The sequence below is a fragment of the Vanacampus margaritifer genome, chromosome 10, assembly GCF_051991255.1.
Source record: "Vanacampus margaritifer isolate UIUO_Vmar chromosome 10, RoL_Vmar_1.0, whole genome shotgun sequence".
NCBI lineage: Eukaryota > Metazoa > Chordata > Actinopteri > Syngnathiformes > Syngnathidae > Vanacampus > Vanacampus margaritifer.
The window spans coordinates 22694421-22713708 of NC_135441.1; the positions used below are offsets into that span (position 1 = coordinate 22694421).

Consider the following 19288-nt stretch of genomic DNA (forward strand, 5'->3'; position numbering starts at 1 on the left):
TATAGTTGGTGAAAAAAGTTGATGTCATAAATCAGATCATCCAAATTTGTATCAAGATTTATTTTAGTAGTATGTACAATGTTACTACTGTGTTTGAATTGGTCCGTTCCACAAACGACAAGAGTAGCATGGAATTCCCGAGGACGGTCGGGATCCTGAAAGAAAATTCCAGATCTATAAAGAGATCAGGACATTGAAAGTATTTGGTACGAAGCTCGTCTCACCTCTGTTGGGTACGCGCAGAACTCAGAAAACAGATGAGCTGCGATTGGTCGCTTCCTGAGCCGTGAGTAACTGCAATTTCATTTTCAGCAAAATGGCCACCCCCGAGATGGATAAAAACGGGTGGATTTTGCCGCTTTGTTCATATTCCACAAGCACAATATTACTCAGAATACCGTGTTTAGACTAGTGGGGCTGCAAAGAACATGTTAATGCAAATAAAATGTTGGATTTAACTTCACTTTAAAAAAAAAAAATGGCTGCTTGTGCACAGGCCAACTACGCAAGGCCGTTATTACTTTTCTTGAAGACAAAAAACAACAATGATAGTAAAACAAAAATAATTTTGAATAGGTAGTAGGTAATATTGATAATATTAACAGACATCACAGTAGCATCTATGAGCAAATATGTGCAGTACATACAGTATTTTTTTACCTTCACTATTTAACATCAAAAACATGTAACAATTATTTTCAGTATTTCATGCGGGCTTTTTGAGCCACAAAGAATCATTTCTGAGCGCCTGCTTTCCTCCTTCGTCAGTCTTTTTCCTTATTTTGGTGCTTGGGACAGAACGGGTGGTGCTGCTTTCTGGCGTCAGTCTGTTTCCACTTGTCGCCCCCTTGTGGCTGCGACCTGTTATTGCAGCGATGCACCAGCACTGGGTCCTTTGCTGGGGCTGTTTTTTTCAGCAGCAGCCTCTGCAGCATCTGCTTGTCCGATCGCTCCCGGCGGAAGTCGTCCTCGTATACTTTGAGCTGTGACCAATGATGGGGAAAATGACCATTTTTCTTCCAGTTTATTTCTTCTTAAATATTTTTCAATTGAATTCAAAACAGTGAATTCATGGCAAATTGGACATTGTTGTGAAAAAATATATAATGAATGAAATGAATCTTATTTTCTTTTTAGTGATGTGTGTATTTGACTTCCTGGTCCTGTTGGCTCTCTGAGCGTGCGCCATAAATTCTGCATAGCAACAAGAGGCCGCATGTGACCAGCAGGATGAATTTGAGCAAATCGAATGATCTGTTACCAAGACCTCACTTAAAGGGGAATTCAACCCTCCTCAAAAAAAATATTGACCATAATACGTTCTATGCAGTTCCACTAGTCTAAATACAGTACTGGTTAATATTGTGTTAGTGGAATGTGAGTTCGGCAGCAAAATCCAGCCGTTTTTATCAAAAGGTGGCCATTTTGCCATTTGCCGTCAACTGAAGATGACATCAAAGGTGCTCATGTCTCAGGTAACAACCAATCATAGCTCAGCTTCAGAAAAATGGTGAGCTGTGATTGGTCGTTGCCCGAGCCCTGAGCGACTGTGATGTCATCTTTAGTCGACAGCAAGTGGCAAAATGGCCGCCCCTTGAGATTTAGCTACAAAACTCATATTCCACAAATGTAATGTCATGTTTCGACTAGTGAGGTCACATACAACATCAGAAATGTTTTAAATCGAGAGGACTGTACCCTCCATTTTGAACACTACCTGCTCTTGCAGCAGGTCCACCTGTTGGCGCATCTCCTCCCTCTTCCTTCTCAGCCTTTGATTGTCCTGCAGCGTGTGTTTGTGGTTGTTGTGCTCCGTCTGATATTCCGCTTCATAGATTTCGGTCTACGGACACGAGGGCATCATCACTGAACTGAATCAATACCAGAGGTGGCAAATCCAGGTCCAGAAAGTATTAACCCTGCCACAGTTTGGCTTTAGCCCCGGGTGCTAGCTAGTTAGCTAGCTCTCGTGGTGCTTGTTTATCTTTTAGCTAGCTCCTTAGCTAGCTCCCATGGTGCTTGTTTATCTTGTAGCTAGCTCCTTAGCTAGCTCCCTTGGTGCTTGTTTATCTTTTAGCTAGCTCCTTACCCACCTAGCTCCCATGGTGCTTGTTTCTCTTTTATCTAGCTCGCTAGCTAGCTCCCATGGTGCTTGTTTATCTTTTAGCTAGCTTCCCAGCTAGCTCCCAAGGTGCTTGCTTATCTTTTATCTAGCTCCTTAGCTAGCTCCCATGGTGCTTGTTTATCTTTTAGCTAGCTCCTTAGCTAGCTCCCATGGTGCTTGTTTATCTTTTAGCTAGCTCCTTACCTACCTAGCTCCCATGGTGCTTGTTTCTCTTTTAGCTAGCTCCCTAGCTAGCTCTCATGGTGCTTGTTTATCTTTTAGCTAGCTCCCCAGCTAGCTCCCAAGGTGCTTGCTTATCTTTTATCTAGCTCCTTAGCTAGCTTCCATGGTGCTTGTTTATCTTTTAGCTAGCTCCTTAGCTAGCTCCCATGGTGCTTGTTTATCTTTTAGCTAGCTCCTTACCTACCTAGCTCCCATGGTGCTTGTTTCTCTTTTAGCTAGCTCCCTAGCTAGCTCCCATGGTGCTTGTTTATCTTTTAGCTAGCTCCCATGGTGTTTGTTTCTCTTTTAGCTAGCTCCCTAGCTAGCTCCCATGGTGCTTGTTTATCTTTTAGCTAGCTCTTTAGCTAGTTCCCATGGTGCTTGTTTATCTTTTAGCTAGCTCATTAGCTAGCTCCCATGGTGCTTGTTTATCTTTTAGCTAACTCCTTAGATAGCTCCCATGGTGCTTGTTTATCTTTTAGCTAGCTCCTTAGCTAGCTCCCATGGTGCTTGTTTATCTTTTAGGGAGCTAGCTAGCTAGCATCAGGGGCTAAAGCCAAACTGTGGCAAGGTTTTTACTTTCCGGACCTGAATTTACCACCTCTGATCAATACCATTGTATGCCAACCTGGCGCAAATTAGAAAACAGAGCCTAGCAACCGCTTGATGGTGCTTTTGTCCAGCTAATTGAAAGCTGGTTCTCCATAGCAACAGTGAGTTGAAAGCATTTGGATTCTGCGTTGAGATGAAAAGCCCACCTGACATTTCAATGCTTCTAGCTGCTCTTTTAGATCCAGCACCGCTTGATGGGAGTCGCAGTTCGGGTGTTTGGCCTGCTGCTTCACATCCAGACTGGGAGAGGACGTGCGGGAGGAGCCGGAGGATGGGAAGTCGGAGGCAGTCGCCCAGGCCTCGACCTGCTGTGAAAAACAATTCTTGCATCGGGGCTCAAGATGATCAGCAGACGTAAGAGAGAGGTGAAGATACCTTTTGGACAGGCGGCTGGTGATTTGGACGATCTCGGTGCTCCAGCAGCCTGACGTATTCTTGTAGTTCTTGATTCTTTTTCAGCTCCAGCATGAATGCCTGCTCGTAATAGTCCTTTGCGCTCTGCACAAACAGTTAACAAAAGTGGAAAAAAATGTGAAACTAATAGAAATAGTTCAAATGAATTTTTGACGTCTATAGCCGTCAATGGCAGCGAATGAGTTAATTGCAACAGCTCAGCTCAGTGTTACCTGCTGGTTCTCCACTTTCAACAGCAGTTTGCTGTTGAGCTCTTTGAGGGTGGCGTTTTCCATCTCCGAACCTTCCAGCCGGTGCTGCAAGCTCAAGGTGGTATTGCGATACATCTGGTCCCACTCCTCGTTCAGTTTCATCAGCTGCAACATTTCATCACCATTAAAATCAATTTCATCATCATAAATTGCCATTTCAATGTTTGCTCTGTATTATAATACAGACGTGATTTCATTGGATCTTAAGGATTTAACCCACAACTGTGTCTTTTTTTTCTTTTTAAATTGAGCGGCAACTGCATTTATGTTCTCTTGCTCTCTCTCTCTCTCTTCTTTCTTAAAAATCAGCAAGTAGCTCAAGGTTATATGATTTGTGGGAAAAGCAGACATTTCCACACCTCAGCTGCCATTTTTCACACACCGCCCACATCCTCCGATGTTCACAGCGAACCGTGTCCTTTCCAACATGAGCGATACACGCGAGAGCACACAAACTGGTCACGGTCAAGTTGTACCTCTTTGTTGACTCGCCGTAGCTCCGTGTTCTTGTTGAGGAGCAGCAGCTTCTCCTGGTCAGCCGAGGTGACGCTCATACTGTCGCTGACGTGCTGCTCCATCGATGGTGGCCTGCGAGACACGCAAGACAAAAGTGTTGTCTAATGCAGGGGGTCGGTCGGCAACTTGTGGCTCTGGAGCCACATGCAAATGGTACTTCATTTCTATAGCGCTATTCCACCTTACAAGGCCCTCAAAGCGCAAACATTTCACATATTATTTTTTTTAAGATAGAGTAATTCATTAATGATTAAATTAAAAAAAATAATAATTAAATATTTTTACAAAATGTCAAAGTCCAACGTTAAGAGAGACACAAAGTGTAAAAAAAACTACAAGTAAAGTATTTTTTTTTTCAACTAAAATAAAAATTTCGAAAAAGGAAGAGGAAAAATGTAAAATTAGCATAAAATATCCATGAAATTGCCAAATATGTCTGAAAATTTATAGCAAAAAAGGCAGGAAAAGAAGTTTAAAAAAAAAAGGCAATAAAATGTCCAAAAAAGGAAGAAGAGAGGCATAAAATTACCATATGCCCATAAAATTGTAAAAAATGTCAGAAATTTGACAGAAAGGCAGAAAAGTCTAAAAATGTATAAAAATGAAGTATGAAAATTACAACAACAAAATAGCAAAAAAATGTCCAAAAAATGACCAGAAACTGTCAAAAAAGGAAGAGGAAAAGGAAAAAAATAAAACTAACTAAATAAAATGACCATGAAATTGCCCAAAAAAATGACACAGAACTAAACAAAAGAAAAATACACAAAACGTTCAAAAAGTACCCATAAAATGTCCAAAAACAAAAGAAGGAATCAACCAAATTACCATGAAATGTCAGAAAATTGATAGCAAAAAAGTCAGTAAAAAAAGTATAAAAAAATGGCAATAAAAAAAGCCAGGAAAAAAGTAAAAAAATGGCCATAAAATGTCCAAAAAAAGAAGAGAGGCAGAAAATTACCATATGTCCATAAAATTGCCAAAAAATGTCAGAAATTGGACAGAAAGGCAGAAAAGTCTAAAAATTTATAAAAATGAAGTATGAAAATTACAACAACAAAATAGCAAAAAAATGTCCAAAAAATGTCCAGAAACTGTCAAAAAAGGAAGAGGAAAAGGAAAAAAAATAAAACTAACTAAATAAAATTACCATGAAATTGCCCCAAAAAATGACACAGAACTAAACAAAAGAAAAATACAGAAAACTTTCAAAAAGTACCCATAAAATGTCCAAAAACAAAAGAAGGAATCAACCAAATTACCATGAAATGTCAGAAAATTTATAGCAAAAAAAAAATGGCAATAAAAAAGCCAGGAAAAAAGTAAAAAAAATGGCCATAAAATGTCAAAAAAAAGAAGAGAGGCAGAAAATTACCATATGCCCATAAAATTGCCAAAAAATTTCAGAAATTGGACAAAAAAGGCAGAAATGTCTAAAAATGTATTTAAAAAAAATGAAGTATGAAAATTACAACAAAAAACAACAACTAAAAATGTCCCAAAAAAATGATCAGAAACTGTCAAAAAAGGAGGAAAAGCAGAAAATTTGCAGAAAAAGTCCATGAAATTGCCCAAAAAATGACAGAACTTAATTTAAAAAAATGCAGAAAGGAAAACATTCAAAAAGTACCCATAGAATGTCTACAAAAAAAGAAGAAGAAATCCACCAAATTACCATAAAATGTCCACAAAAATGACAGAAATTTGACAGTAAGACAGAAAAGTCTAAAAAAAGGATACAAATGTTGAGACTGACACTAACACAGTTTCCTTCATCACAATGTTCAAATGTTTAGCGGCTCCAGACCACTAAACATTTGAAGATTTTTTGGGGGTTATTTATTTGACCTAAAATGTTTCTTTTGACAGTAAAGGTTGCTGACCCCGCGGGGTTCTAGTGGATCGAGCCTGTACACACATACAGTACAGGTGATAGCAAATTAAGAAAGATATCATTTGTAGTTTTAGGATTTCCATTAATGAAAGCAAACACATATGCACAAAAGAACCTTCAGGGTCCTTTCAACACCCACTCGCATAGAGCGAGTGCACTTTCGGAGAATAAAACACCAGCCATTATGTTCACCCACGCACACACACGCAAATACGTATGTGCAGTCGCATTAAGCACTCAAGACAGCCGACAAATGTTTACCGTCGCACGCAATGGCATAAAAACAGTAAACCAATATTGAAGCATTCTGGTTGACGGCACAGTCAAAATATTAGCAGGCATTAATTAGTCGGAGCGGTCGTGCTGCGAGGTCTGGTCTGGGAGGAACGGCCTTCGGGAGGGAACGGAGACGACGCACGCAGTTTTGCATGTCGCGCCCGCGGCGTTCTCAACACGTGCATGCTGCGGGACTCACGAACAGAAAGTCGAGGAAGAGCTGCAACCTCGTCTCCCTTAAGGCCAAACTCCCCCGCAAAAAAACATTCGCTTTCATCCGCTTACTGTACACGGCACTGCATTGCACTGCTTGTGTGAGTTGGTCTGGATTATGTGTTGTCAAAAACAAAAACAAAAAAAAGCACCAAGACGGAATTCTTTTTAATCCCAAGAGGACACAATTATTTGCACTGCCATTGACGAGTATAGCCGTCCAAAATTCATGTGAACTATTTCTATTAGTTTAACTTTTTTTTTTCATTTCATTTAATTATTTATGAAAACCTAGATTGTTTTTTTTATTGTGCATTTATAACAGATATACAATTTATGATTAATCGTGAGTCCACTATTGAAGTCATGAGATTCATTACGAATAAAAATGTTAATCGTCTGACGCCCCTTATTTTTAATAATTTTTGTAAAATTAGGGGCGTCAGGCATTTTTTTTAATTGTAATTAATCACATAACTTCACTAGTTAACTAACAATTAACTCATTCACTGCCATTGACGGCTATAGACGTAAAAAAATAATTTCAACTATTTCTATTAGTTTAACATTTTTTTCCACTTTTGTTAACAAAATTATGAAAACCTAGATTTTTTTTATTGTACATTTAGAACAGATAGAAAATTTGTGATTAGTCCTGAATTAACTAGTGAAATCATGCGATTAATTACGGTTACAAATTCTAATCGCCTGATGCCCCTAATTTTTAATAATCTTTTTAAAAAATCTTTTCTTTTTTTTTAAAAAAAAAAGAGGAAGAAAAGATTATTAAAAATTAGCGGTGTTCGGTGTTTAGAATTAATTGTAACTAATCGCGTGACTTCACTCGTTAACTCACGATTAAACCCCCCCCCCCAAAAGATTATTAAAAATCAGGCGTCAATGGCAGTGAATGAGTTAATCACAAATGTTATATCTGTTCCGAATGTACAATAAAAAAATATCTAGGTTTTCATACTCTTGTTAGCAAAAGTGGATTTTTTTTTTTAAACTAATAGAAATAGTTCAAATTAATTTTTGACGTCTATAGCCGTCAATGGCAGCGAATGAGTTAAAGAGAACTTAGAAAGTAGTTACACCAATGTCTTTAAAGTGACAGCTAAAAGTGATTAGACTTAAAGCATCATCAGTCAATTTTTTTTTTTTTTTAATATCCTTACTCCAAAAACCTGACAATCCGTCTTTGTCGACATTTTTTTCATTACTCTGCAGATATTTCGAATATCTTACTTTTAAATCCTGTTCTGAGGATTTGACTGCCACATCCGGAATATATTTTACCGCTCATAGTTGAATTTGAGGCTTTCACTTCATACACTGCATATCCTCATTAGGGTGACAGATGAACTGGAGCCAATCAAAAAAAATTAAATTAACTAAAAGTGTTGTTTTTTTGTTTTTTTTTGGATATTATTCACGAGAATTACAGTAAAACAAAATGGCTGATTTTGGAATGCAAGTAGGCCAGTGTCCACATTAAACCGCCATTCTTATTAACAGTAAATATTTGTATGGAAAACTCTTATTAGGCGATGAGAGATCTGTACTTTCTTACATAACAGCAATTCTCACATGCGACTTGCTTGGACCGCTGAGGATGCTTGTGGTTGGCTGGAAAGTTCCCGTTTGATCCAATCAGAGGATGACAAAGTCAGACGGCAGCATTTTCTTACTTGAATAAAATCCTCATCATAAGCAATATCATCTAACTTAATTTAAACTACAACACTAGGCCACACTGCAAAAACTGAAATCTTATATCTAATCTAATAATTTCTTAAATGTAACCAAAATGTGCTTATTTTGATTTGACAAGTTATTTTTTTACTTATTTTAAGATACTTATTATTTAATTATCTTATTTGATCAAGCAGTCTTAGGTTTTAAGTACAGTGAGGATTAAAGCAAGCATTTTTTTTTTTACATTTTAAGATGATAACTAACCAACATAAACTGGGGTTTTAATACGTTTTCTTATTTTAAGATTTTGCATAATCTAGTAATGAAAAAAAAATACAAGTATGAAAACAGACGAATGCAATATGTTTAATTTTGTTATATTTACTATGCTCATTTTTCTTACTTTTTTAGTAGCAGCTCAGTGGCTAGTGGTAGAGTGCCTACTCTCAGACTTGAAGGTTGTGGGTTCAATTCCTGGCTGGGTCATGACAAAGAAAATGGGACCTCCTTGCTTGAACACTCAGGCTAAATTATCCAAGCGTGAATAAAATACTCATTTATTTTAGGAAAATAGTTCAATTTATTACAGCTTGAAAAAAGTCGACTTGTTTTTAGTCTGAAAATACTATTTTCAAGACCGCAGCAGTTGATATGGGCCTAGTATTATTTTCTTATTTTTAAAAAGCTTACAGGTAAATTTAAGTAAAATTTTCTGTTTCTTTTGGCAGATAATTTAGCTTATTTGAAGTAATAATTTTCTGATTTTACTTTTTTTTTAACTTTCTACAGTCTTTTTTTGCAGTGTGTAAATATAAAGCAATCAAATGAGAACTGAGCTGTCACAACTTTCCTTCTGGGATGGCACAATCTATGCTTTTTTTGTTTTTGTTTTGTTTTGAAAAAAAAAAATGAAAAAAAAAAGCACACAATCTATGCTGATCTCGATCCTTCTTAATTTTTGCTTTTCTGACGGCTGATAAACACTAACCCATTTTTTTTAACAAAGTTTCCTTTCCTCCATTGCTTTGGAAGGGCACCAAAATGCCACTGCATGCCAAGCAATATGTTAATAACGCTAGTCAAGTCCTATGATAAAACGGGTGATAACAAATCTGTCGAAGGACGACCGGCTTCGTACCGCCGCCGTTAGCGTAGCCGCGGTGAGATGACAATATTGAAAGGCAAACATGTGACAAAGTTCGATAACATCGCGTGAGATGATCTCATTGGAAACTCCGTGGTTACTGTTTTGTTCCTCCTCTTCATTGGGCAACATGCGATTTTTCTTAACGCATATGAAAAAGTCTGAAATTGTAATCAAGTATAATTAACAGGTAGGATATGAGAGTACATTGACAGGTGAAAACATCATATCTATTCAACACTGTTTTTGTGTTTTACTCAAAAATATCCCGGCTACATACCGTGACGCTTCAGACGATTTGAGCAGGTCAACTTCTGAGGAATCGTTGCGTTCATCAGCCGCCGATAAAGATGTCAAAGCCGGCTTCTCTTGATCCATAGCTGATCAAATCGTCATTCCCAAACGTCGGATTTCTCCTCTCACACGAAGCCCCCTGAGAGGCAAAGTAGCAAAAAGCAAGTGTCGGTAATGCGTCAGAAAAGTGGAAGTCGGCTGGGCCACGTGATTTTCAAAAGTGAAGAGAAGAGGAAATGAGGCTGTGAACAATGATAAGCTGAATAGACGTGCTTCTCACCGCAAGACAAAAAAAAAAGCGGAACAACAATAACTCATACTGAACATATTAACTCATTCACTGCCATTGACGGCTAAAAACGTCAAAAATTAATTTGAACTATTTCTATTAGTTTAACATTTTTTTCCCTCTTTTGTTAACAAGAGTGTGAAGAGCTAGATTTTTTTTTATTGTACATTTAGAACAGATATGAAATTTGTGATTAATCGTGAGTTAACTAGTGAAGTCCTGCGATCAATTACGATTCAAATTTTAATCACCTGACGCCCCAAATTTTTAATAATCTTTTCTTTTCTTTAAAAAAAAAATGCATTCACTGCCATTGATGGCTATAAACATCGAAAATTAATTTGAACTATTTCTGTAAGTTTAATTTTTTCCCACTTTTGTTAACAAGAGTATGAAAACCTAGAATTTATTTTTCACTGTACATATAGAACAGATATGAAATTTGCGATTAATCGTGAGTTAACTAGTGAAGTCATACGATTAATTACAATAAAACATTTTAATTGCCTTTTTTATGAATTTATGGCAGTGAATGAGTTAATACTGTATACAGCGCAAAGCTAGCCACTGTCTTTTTTTCTTTATTTCTTTTGTATTTATGTTTCTCATTGAATTAGTTGACTAACTCATTGTAAATAACAGTTTAACTCCCTAAATTTTTGGTTTGGCGTGCGAACAAGAAATTGAGACACTTGCACTTTAGGATGATAGCTCACAACAAGCTGCAGTTCAGTAGATAGTGAACAATTAACTGAAGCAACCACATTTGCTCCTGGCAGTTTTACTGGATTTTGACTGATTTTGTAAGGCCCACAGAATATTAGGTTCTATTGCTATAAAAACATGGAACCTACCAAAAGAAGGATTAGCGTCTCTTCTTTCATCGGAAAAAAAAAAGTACATTTATATGTGTTCTATCCTTCTGCATTATTCACAAATTTGTTTAAAACTGTGGGGAAAACAGCTTTTTGCAACATAGCCCCGGTTGATCTCTTATACTCTGCTGCCACCTGCTGGCCGTTTTTTGTAATAACTACCATTGCTTCAACCTTTCTCTTCAGTTCAGAGGCTGCAAAATCAAACAGAACCCAAACTAAACCTGATCCATGACAAAAAAACAAACAAAAAAAAAAAAACTAACCAAGACCTAACCCAAACCATGACAAGTGTCTGTCCAGCGTCTGGAATTGATGAGACAATAGTAGGCTATATATAGTGTTTAACTTTTCTCCACATTGTCTCAAGAACTGGTGAGAATGTGTTGTGGCGCATGGTAATGCGAGACCTGGCTGGAACTGATGATAACGGTGTCATCCATATATTCATGACAAATAATGAAAGGGTCAGACTGATTGTATTCACCCGTGTCCTCGCTGCGGCAGGTTAATTAGAAAATCACATGCTCATCCAAAGGGCAATCAAGTCGATTCAAAGATTTTTATTAATTATTTTTCCCTCATCACACTGAGCTGTCTTTTATTAGCACAAGCTGAATTAATTTGCTTTTACTTGTGTCTTGTTCGCCTTTGCCAGAGTCCAACAGATTCAAGGCAACTTGTGTGCTAAGGAGCAGGCCCAAAAATAAGAAAAAATGAATGATTATTCAGTGAGTTTTTCATTACGGCGAGAGTTGATCAAATAAGAGAAACACGATTATTAAAGGAATTGCTTTTAAACTGATCGCTAATAACTGTAAAAAAAAATAAATAAAATAATTTACAGAAATATTTTAAAATGTAAACAGTTGAGATAAACAATAAGCAATTGTTTTTAATTTGACTAGTAAAAACTGTAAGACAATACAGAAATAGATGTCCTTTGTATGTACATTCTCTGAGAATACCACCGCTTGTGTTTTCTTCTCACTCAAATAAGACGGAACGCGAAAAGTTTAGCCATCTAGCTTCGAGGAAGCTACATAGTTGAAACATGTTAATAATCCATATGTATATACCAAACTAGTACACCAAGCTAGCAACCGATGCTAATTAGCTTAGTTTTGGTTGCTAAACGTACGATAAATGTTTAGCCTAGCGAACTTTTAGCAACCTTGAACGAACCCCGACATGAAATTAACATTCCCTAGCTTTGCAAATGTTCCCTCAGTGGGATTACGGGCTTTAGTATCGCCATTTTCAAATCGTCTCAAGCTTCAAAATTCTAAACTGAGAGCAGTTTACATACAAAGACTGAGATAAAATAGCTAGCTTGGAATGGCGCAATTACTCCACCTCACCAAGGTCCTAATCTATTAAATTAAGATACATAAATACACAAATTATATATACAGTACATTAAAAAAAAATGTTTTTTTAATTTTTTGTCTTATTCAAGATGAGTCAGCTAAGTGATGGGGAAACCTATAACACTGAAAATAAATATGTCACCTACTGATTTGAACCACTAAAAGCATTTTATTTTTGACTTTTCCTTCAAGTATCCAATACCCCACCACGAGAAAAAAATAAAATAAAAAAAATAAAAATATATATTTTTAATTTTTTTAAATTTTTTTTATTTTTTTTTTATTTTTTTTAAAAAAAAATATGTATTAAAAAATAAAAATAAATAAAAAGAGAGCAATGATGGTGACATGTCAAATCTGTAAAATTACCGAATGAACAATACTGAGCTCTCCAGAAAAAAATAAAAATAAAAGTATCCAATACTCCACCACAGGAGCAGGGGAGGCAACAATATGCATCAGCGCTGTCCACTAGCTGTGACGGACGCGCTCGGGCAAACCCGTCCAAGTGTCCCTTCCATCTATCTTGGACGCCAGTCAGAGTATTGCTGCGCCAAGCAGAGGCCTCGCTGGGCGGCCCCACAATAGCACCGCGGTGCCTTTATTGACCCAAGACTCCGTCACAGTCAAGGACAAATGGCCCGCTGCTTCCGAGGGGATTAAGAAGGAGCATAACGCAGAGGTGGAGAGTTCATTTATTTGCTTGAACTTCAGCAACAGCTAAAAGGACATTTAAGTCAAGGTTTGATGGCTTTCACACTGGGACAAATAAGGACTGAAATGCAGCCAGTTGAATCACATTGATTTTGTTTTTGGAGCCGGTAGTTTGAGCAGCTCATCCAGAGTGATTGAAGGTGACGGCGAGCTGTTACAGAGGCTGACGGAGGGCAACAGCATCTATTCAAACATGTCAGCCGTGTCCAGCTTGGACAATTCCCGTCAAACCTCAACAAGACGTTGATACTACTCCATCTCAATGAAGCCGCTTAAATATTCCTTTGCGTGGCATCATTTTAAAATGCACTTATTGATGATGACGAAAAGCAATTACAGATCGAGGTGATTCATAAATTATGTATGGCCGACAATGTGAATTTCACCAAAACATGCAATCTTCATCTGCTATAGTTCTTAATATACTGTATGTATTTTACATTACGCTATGCATGTGGCTTTCAATGGTAGAGATGTAAGAACACGCACGCAAGCCATTGTTTAAGTACGGTTGAGGTAAGTCACAGAGGAGACCATTTTTGCCCATTCATTCTGATTTAGTAGTGACAGTTATTATACTGCTTGTAGAGCACAGCAATATGGCCGAAAACTGTAAAATCGGTACAAATTGATTCCCTTCAACATAGCCGTATGTATCGTTATATAAACTTAATTGCAAAAATTTGAACGAAAGTATTTCTGGATGGCTAATATAGCCTCTAAGCTCTAAAATGAAAAATGAAAACAGATGTAGCTTTGAGAGCATTTTGCAGATCTCAAAACTCAACATCTAAATTCAGCATGGTGCAAAATAGAGAACAAAAACAAGAGCTGATATTAATATTTAGCATGTTTTTTGGGTCAGTCACTTTCAGAGCAACCATGCTAGGATAGCGTAGCCGTTGAAGAGGAAAAGATTTATTTGTCCTCTTTGCGTGTTCCAAAAATATGAAGACAGATTTAATGTAAGAAAAAACACCTTTGCAAAAATGATTTAATAAAAAACAGAGATCTCTGGACATCGTGACAGACTCCAAACATCACATAACAGGTGGAATTTCAGAGTGCCGAATGTGTCTCTTCCGCGGGGAAGATGGCTTCTTATAGTTAAACTGACCGCCTCTCTTTCATTTGTAGACAAAACATACTCTCTGGGTGCTTTTCCGTGAGCGATGGCGCAAACAGAGTCAGGGGTGTGTGTGTGTTCGAAGCAGATTCTGTTCTCAAGGACTAAATGCGTTTTCGCACAGAACACTGAGAAGAATTTTTTTTAGACCAAACAATATGTTCCAGCTTAAGGTCAAATTATACTGAGTTCAACACTACCTCACATCTACAAAACATTTCAACATGGTTAATATAAAGAATTAAAATGTTAATAATGTATAACAATGGTTAATATATGAAATAAAGAATTCAAATGTTAGTAATATCTAACACCGTGATAGCTAGCAAGCTCGCAGGAGCAAGTTAGCTTAGCGCCTAGCATATCCCAGTAGTTTTTAAACATCGGAAAAAGCAGGGAGGATGGGAGACTCTTTGACATGGACGTAACCTTTTGTTTTGCTATCAAGGGTATTGAATAAATGCCTAAACTTAATAAAGAATGCCCAGCAATGACAGCAGCAGCAACAACAAAAGCAGCTAGAGCGCTCTGCCGATGTATTAAGCACTTTATCTTTGGGTTTAATGTAAGCTGTTCACAATATTTGCCATTAGTTTGGTCACTCGCAACACAAATACACACTTTCCTCCACAGTAAGAACTTTTAACTTTTAATGAAAAAGATCCCCACCAAAATGTAGATTGCCTTGCAATAGAATACATTTAATCAGATCGATTTTCAATCTGCAGCTAGGCAACATATAACATCTCATTTATCTGGAACTCCGTGGTTTCATTTTTATTCTCTCACTGTTCCTTTTCCCCTTCCAGCCGCTATTTCTCAATCAGATAAACAAATGATCAAAACAGGCTCGTCTGCTATTTATTTGTGACCCATACGTACTAGCTGAAGACTTAAGAATGTTATGTTTTCCTCTAAAGAACAAAAGGAAATAAGCCAGAAAGTAGGCCTGTATATTGCACCAAGGGTACGTTTCATAAATATTGTTGGGGCAAAAGGGTGTTTAGGAGTGACAGCAGCATTTCTTTTCAATAACACACAAGGCTGACCTCAAAATATTTCATTTTTCTGCACTCTCACTTTCGAGCTTGTTGAAAGAAATGTGAAATGTGACGCAAACCTTTTAATGAAAGAATGCAAACCGACTTGAGGATTTTAACACCAAATCAAAGCCTTCCTTCCGTTCAATCAATCAATACTATTTATAGAGCGCTTTTCATAAAAAGATTGGAACTCAAAATCTTTTACAGATTAAAATAACACTGGGCCTAAGATCGAACCCTGGGGCACACCACATGTGATTTGATGCACTCTGGAGCAGCAGATATCCAAAGTTACCATAAAAGGCCTGTCTGTGAGGTAGGATTCCAACCATTTGTGAACAGCATCTGAGAGGAAATTGTGTTTTAGAGAACTTAAAAGAATATTGTGGCGCTCAGATCGAGTAGCTTTCCAGGTGCGTATGGGGCTGTGTGGAAAACTGATGAGATGGCATAATCAGGAAGTGCCTTCTTCTGCTGTAGCTCGACACGTTCAGAAAATCTGCAGATATTTGGTTGTCGTTGCGGAGTTATTCCAAACTTGTGCCCTTTGACCTCTCCCACGTACACACAGCTTTCACAACGTTGGATATTTCTCTTTTTGGTACATTTTCTGTAAACTCTAAAAGCGTGGTTGATTGGTCCTGGAGATCTCATAGTCCCTTGGAATAGAAGTTCCTGAAACATGCAACTGGAACCAACTAGCTTGCTGGGGTTCAAAGTCACTTCAATCTCCTTTCCGTCCTCATTTAATACTGCACTCATACTTGAGTTAAAGGACTCGAACATGCCAAAAGGCTTATTTGTGCCAATAAGCAGCTGCTGTACCAAATAAAGTGGATATTTATGGAGTGCATTTTTGCCGGTGGCTTTGTAGACAAAAGTATCGATCAAAAGCTTGACACATAGTGTGCTTAACTCATTTGCTCCCAAAAACGTATAAATACATGCTATTTTAAATGTTTTAAGCGTCCCAAAGATATATTTATATGTTGTTGTTTTTGTTTTTAATTTTTTTTTTATGCCAGAGCATAGAGAGGCAGCCTCTGAACTGCAGAAAAGGGGTGAAGCAATAGTAGTGATTACAAAAACGGCCAGCAGGTGGCAGCAGAGTGTAAGAGATCAACCAGGGCCACGTTGCAAACAAGCTAATTTATCCACAGTTCTAAACAGATTTGTGAATAATGATGAAACTTAGCTATATTCTAATGCTAATTGCTGCAAAATGGAAACAGATGGAAACATACTCCCCCCCCCCCCCGATGATGGTAGGTTCCATGTTTTTATAGCAATAGAACACAATATTCTGTGGGCCTTGCAAAATCTGTCAAAATCCAGTAAAACAGCCGGGAGCGAAGGGGTTTGATTCAGTCAAAATCCCGTTAAGTACTCGCTCACGGCCGTTCTATTGTGAACGTCCTCCAGTTTCTTCATACTGTGAAATCTTCATCGTCAACCGTGCTTATGGTTGTAAAATTTTGAAACGCATTTTTGGAAATGCCTCAAAACAGTTACAAATATGAGAATTTAAGCTGTCCCAAAAAAAAAAGGATAGGTTTTAGTTGATATTGATTGAACTTCTTTCTCACAATAAAATTAAACCGTGTTTATTGAGTTGCTGCTTTTCACACTAAAATCTCCCCAATTGCTAAACTTCCAATTAAGCTACCCAGTGGAGGCAACTGTAGTGAGATCATCCGGTCAGATATTTGCAGATAAAATGGTCATTTATTTTTTTTTATTTTTTTATTCTCCGTGGCCTTCACAAGGGAGTCAGGCAGACTTCAGCTAATTATTCCCTGAGACTAATTGCTGCTTTGGTCCTATTGTAGTTTAGGGGCATTATTTCTTTAGGGTGTCAACAGCTGAATGTGTGTTTACCCGCTTTACATTTACTCTCAAGCCAATACTGGTAATTACAGTATGTGGTGAACTGGGAAAAAATAAATTAAGTAACGCCAGCTTCTAAATATAAAAATCTCGCGATCATTAGCTGCATTCAATTGGACAGAAAAGCACATAATCATCTCTTGGATGCAGTCGAGTCCGAGAGATGTCGATTCTGTTGCATCATCTCGTCTTGAAGAGACGGAGAGAGGGGATGATGGGGAAAAGCCCGAAAATGATTCATGCATTAATGGATGCTACGTTGCGTGAGGGCATTTAGTTAACATTCAAATAGGAGTTTATTAGTAGTGACGTTGTTAGAGGGAAAGAATAAAAACAAAGATGATGTAAGAGATGGAAAATGGTCATGAACGGTCACGAAATAGCGTTTTTTTTCTTTTTTGATAGTCTTGTGTTACTGCTCTATGATAACATCACCTATCAGCTTTGTGACACATAGATGGGCTACCGCAGAGCGGGGTCATCCGGTGACGGGTCGCTCAATGTGTTTAATCAAGCAAAGGCACACAAAAGGGAACCGGGCTGTGTAGGAAGTGCTGATACATCGATTTATCTGACTTGCAGCCATAACAAACATGAGCTGGCCTGATCCCGACCACTTGAAGACCAACTCTCCCAGAAGAGGCCAGGAGGGACCTTGGTCCTTTTTTTGCGGTTTGAATGATTTATGTTTCATCCTGCTGATGACTAACTTTTCTTTCGGTCAAACAAAACAAACCTTGGAATAAAATGACCTTCGCTCCTATAGCCAGTGCCGCAGCATAATATCGTGTATTATCCGTCCTGAGGTTCATTTATATGGCAACAGCATATTTGAAACGCTTCAGACAACAACTCTGTAAAAAAAAAAAAAAAAGAAGAAAAAGTAATGTACTGGAAGATCAATAGTTTCTTCAAGCATTGGTCACAATTCAATTGAAATGGACCGGTTGATCAGCTTCTCAAATAGAAAAAGGGATTGCTTTCAAAGTCCAACAGGCAGGCTCGGCTGCACAACACGCTCTTCAAAAAGTTCATATTCCGGCTGTAAGACGGACTGTAAATATCCCTTCACCTGCCAATATCCATTCAGCTCGGGAAGCTCGTCACAAAATCATAAAGATGATGTATTAGCTTCTCAGCACTCCAGCTCTCCTTCACATCCTCTGCGTCCTGACATTGTCGTAAAAGTGAGCAATATAACATGGCATTGTCTTTCACGGGACGGTAACTTTTCCAAGAGTGGCTTTTCTTTGACCAGCCAGTGGAAATTTCTGAAGCGGACGCGTACATTCTTACAGACCAGAGGCGGGCAATCTCGGTCCTCGAGGTTTTGGAGGTTTCCCACTTCCAACACAAGCTGATTCCAATCAACAGGGTCATTATCAGGCTTATGCAGATGCTTGCTGATGAGCTGATCATGTATCAGCTGTGTTGGAGAAGGGCAAACACCTGCATGACTCCGGACCTCGATGCCTACCTGTGGTATAGAGGATGGGATGAAACAATGGTGATATGATTAATGGGTCGCATCCTAGAATGGAGCTTAGAGGACGGGACACTGGGTAAGCGATTACTTCGATGTTTGCGTAAGATACACTAGTTTCAAGATCAAACTGGACATCATAAAATGTATTAACAGTAAATTTGAAAGAAGAAACAAAACAGGAAGTACTGTCATTTATCACAAGCTAGTTTTGGTTGAAAATGCTTGAATGTTATATGCTGTGATCCTGCTTTTTAAACCTACAGAAAGCGACAGCTGTAGGATCTTTGGGCATGACTCTCGATGTACATAATATGAGATGATAAAATTGTTCAGTTTTGTTTACTGTAAACCTTTTACACTGTGCAACATTTCTGTGTTATTCATTGTTTTTCCTCTCTGTAAATATATTATATGTTAAAATGTGTTCATACTATTTTAAAAGTGTCAATAGGGTGGGGCTTTAGGACCCAGATGCGGGAAGGCAGAGCAAGGAGGCAGAGGTGCAGTCCAAAAGAGGTTTTAATTTCAAATAAAAAAAAAAGCTAACTTCAAAGTACAAAACAAATGGAACTAACAAAACCTGAAGCAAAACATGAAAAAACAACTAAGGCGAGACTAACAATATGACATGGATCCGGATAAGGCAAAGAGGTCAGCGTGACGTGGCGAAAGACTTACGAACGTGGCAACAGCAAAAATGAACCGACACAGACAGGGGGGAGACAACCGACTAAATACACCAACACTAATGACATGACAAGACACACCTGGCTGAGGGCACTGATTGGATGACACATGAGGGTAATGGGGACACAGGTGGACACAATCAGGGTTGACACAGACACCACACGAGGAAGGGC

General features: G+C 38.0%; 1 protein-coding gene across 11 annotated transcripts in view; it reads right to left on the minus strand.

The window, feature by feature from the left end:
- LOC144058763 (uncharacterized) overlaps positions 1 to 19288 on the minus strand; it is a 184568-nt gene that overhangs the window by 2754 nt on the left and 162526 nt on the right. For 10 of the 11 annotated variants that reach the window (XM_077577270.1, XM_077577268.1, XM_077577269.1 and 7 more), the window contains 7 exons: positions 9625 to 9777; positions 4080 to 4191; positions 3565 to 3708; positions 3314 to 3436; positions 3085 to 3246; positions 1718 to 1843; positions 42 to 983 (listed from right to left, as the gene is read on the minus strand). In XM_077577270.1, the coding sequence (XP_077433396.1) occupies positions 765 to 983; positions 1718 to 1843; positions 3085 to 3246; positions 3314 to 3436; positions 3565 to 3708; positions 4080 to 4191; positions 9625 to 9722 (984 nt within the window). In that variant the 5' untranslated portion in view covers positions 9723 to 9777 and the 3' untranslated portion in view covers positions 42 to 764. Of the gene's footprint in view, positions 1 to 41; positions 984 to 1717; positions 1844 to 3084; positions 3247 to 3313; positions 3437 to 3564; positions 3709 to 4079; positions 4192 to 9624; positions 9778 to 19288 lie in introns of those variants that run through there. The other variant, XM_077577274.1, reaches the window with a different exon arrangement.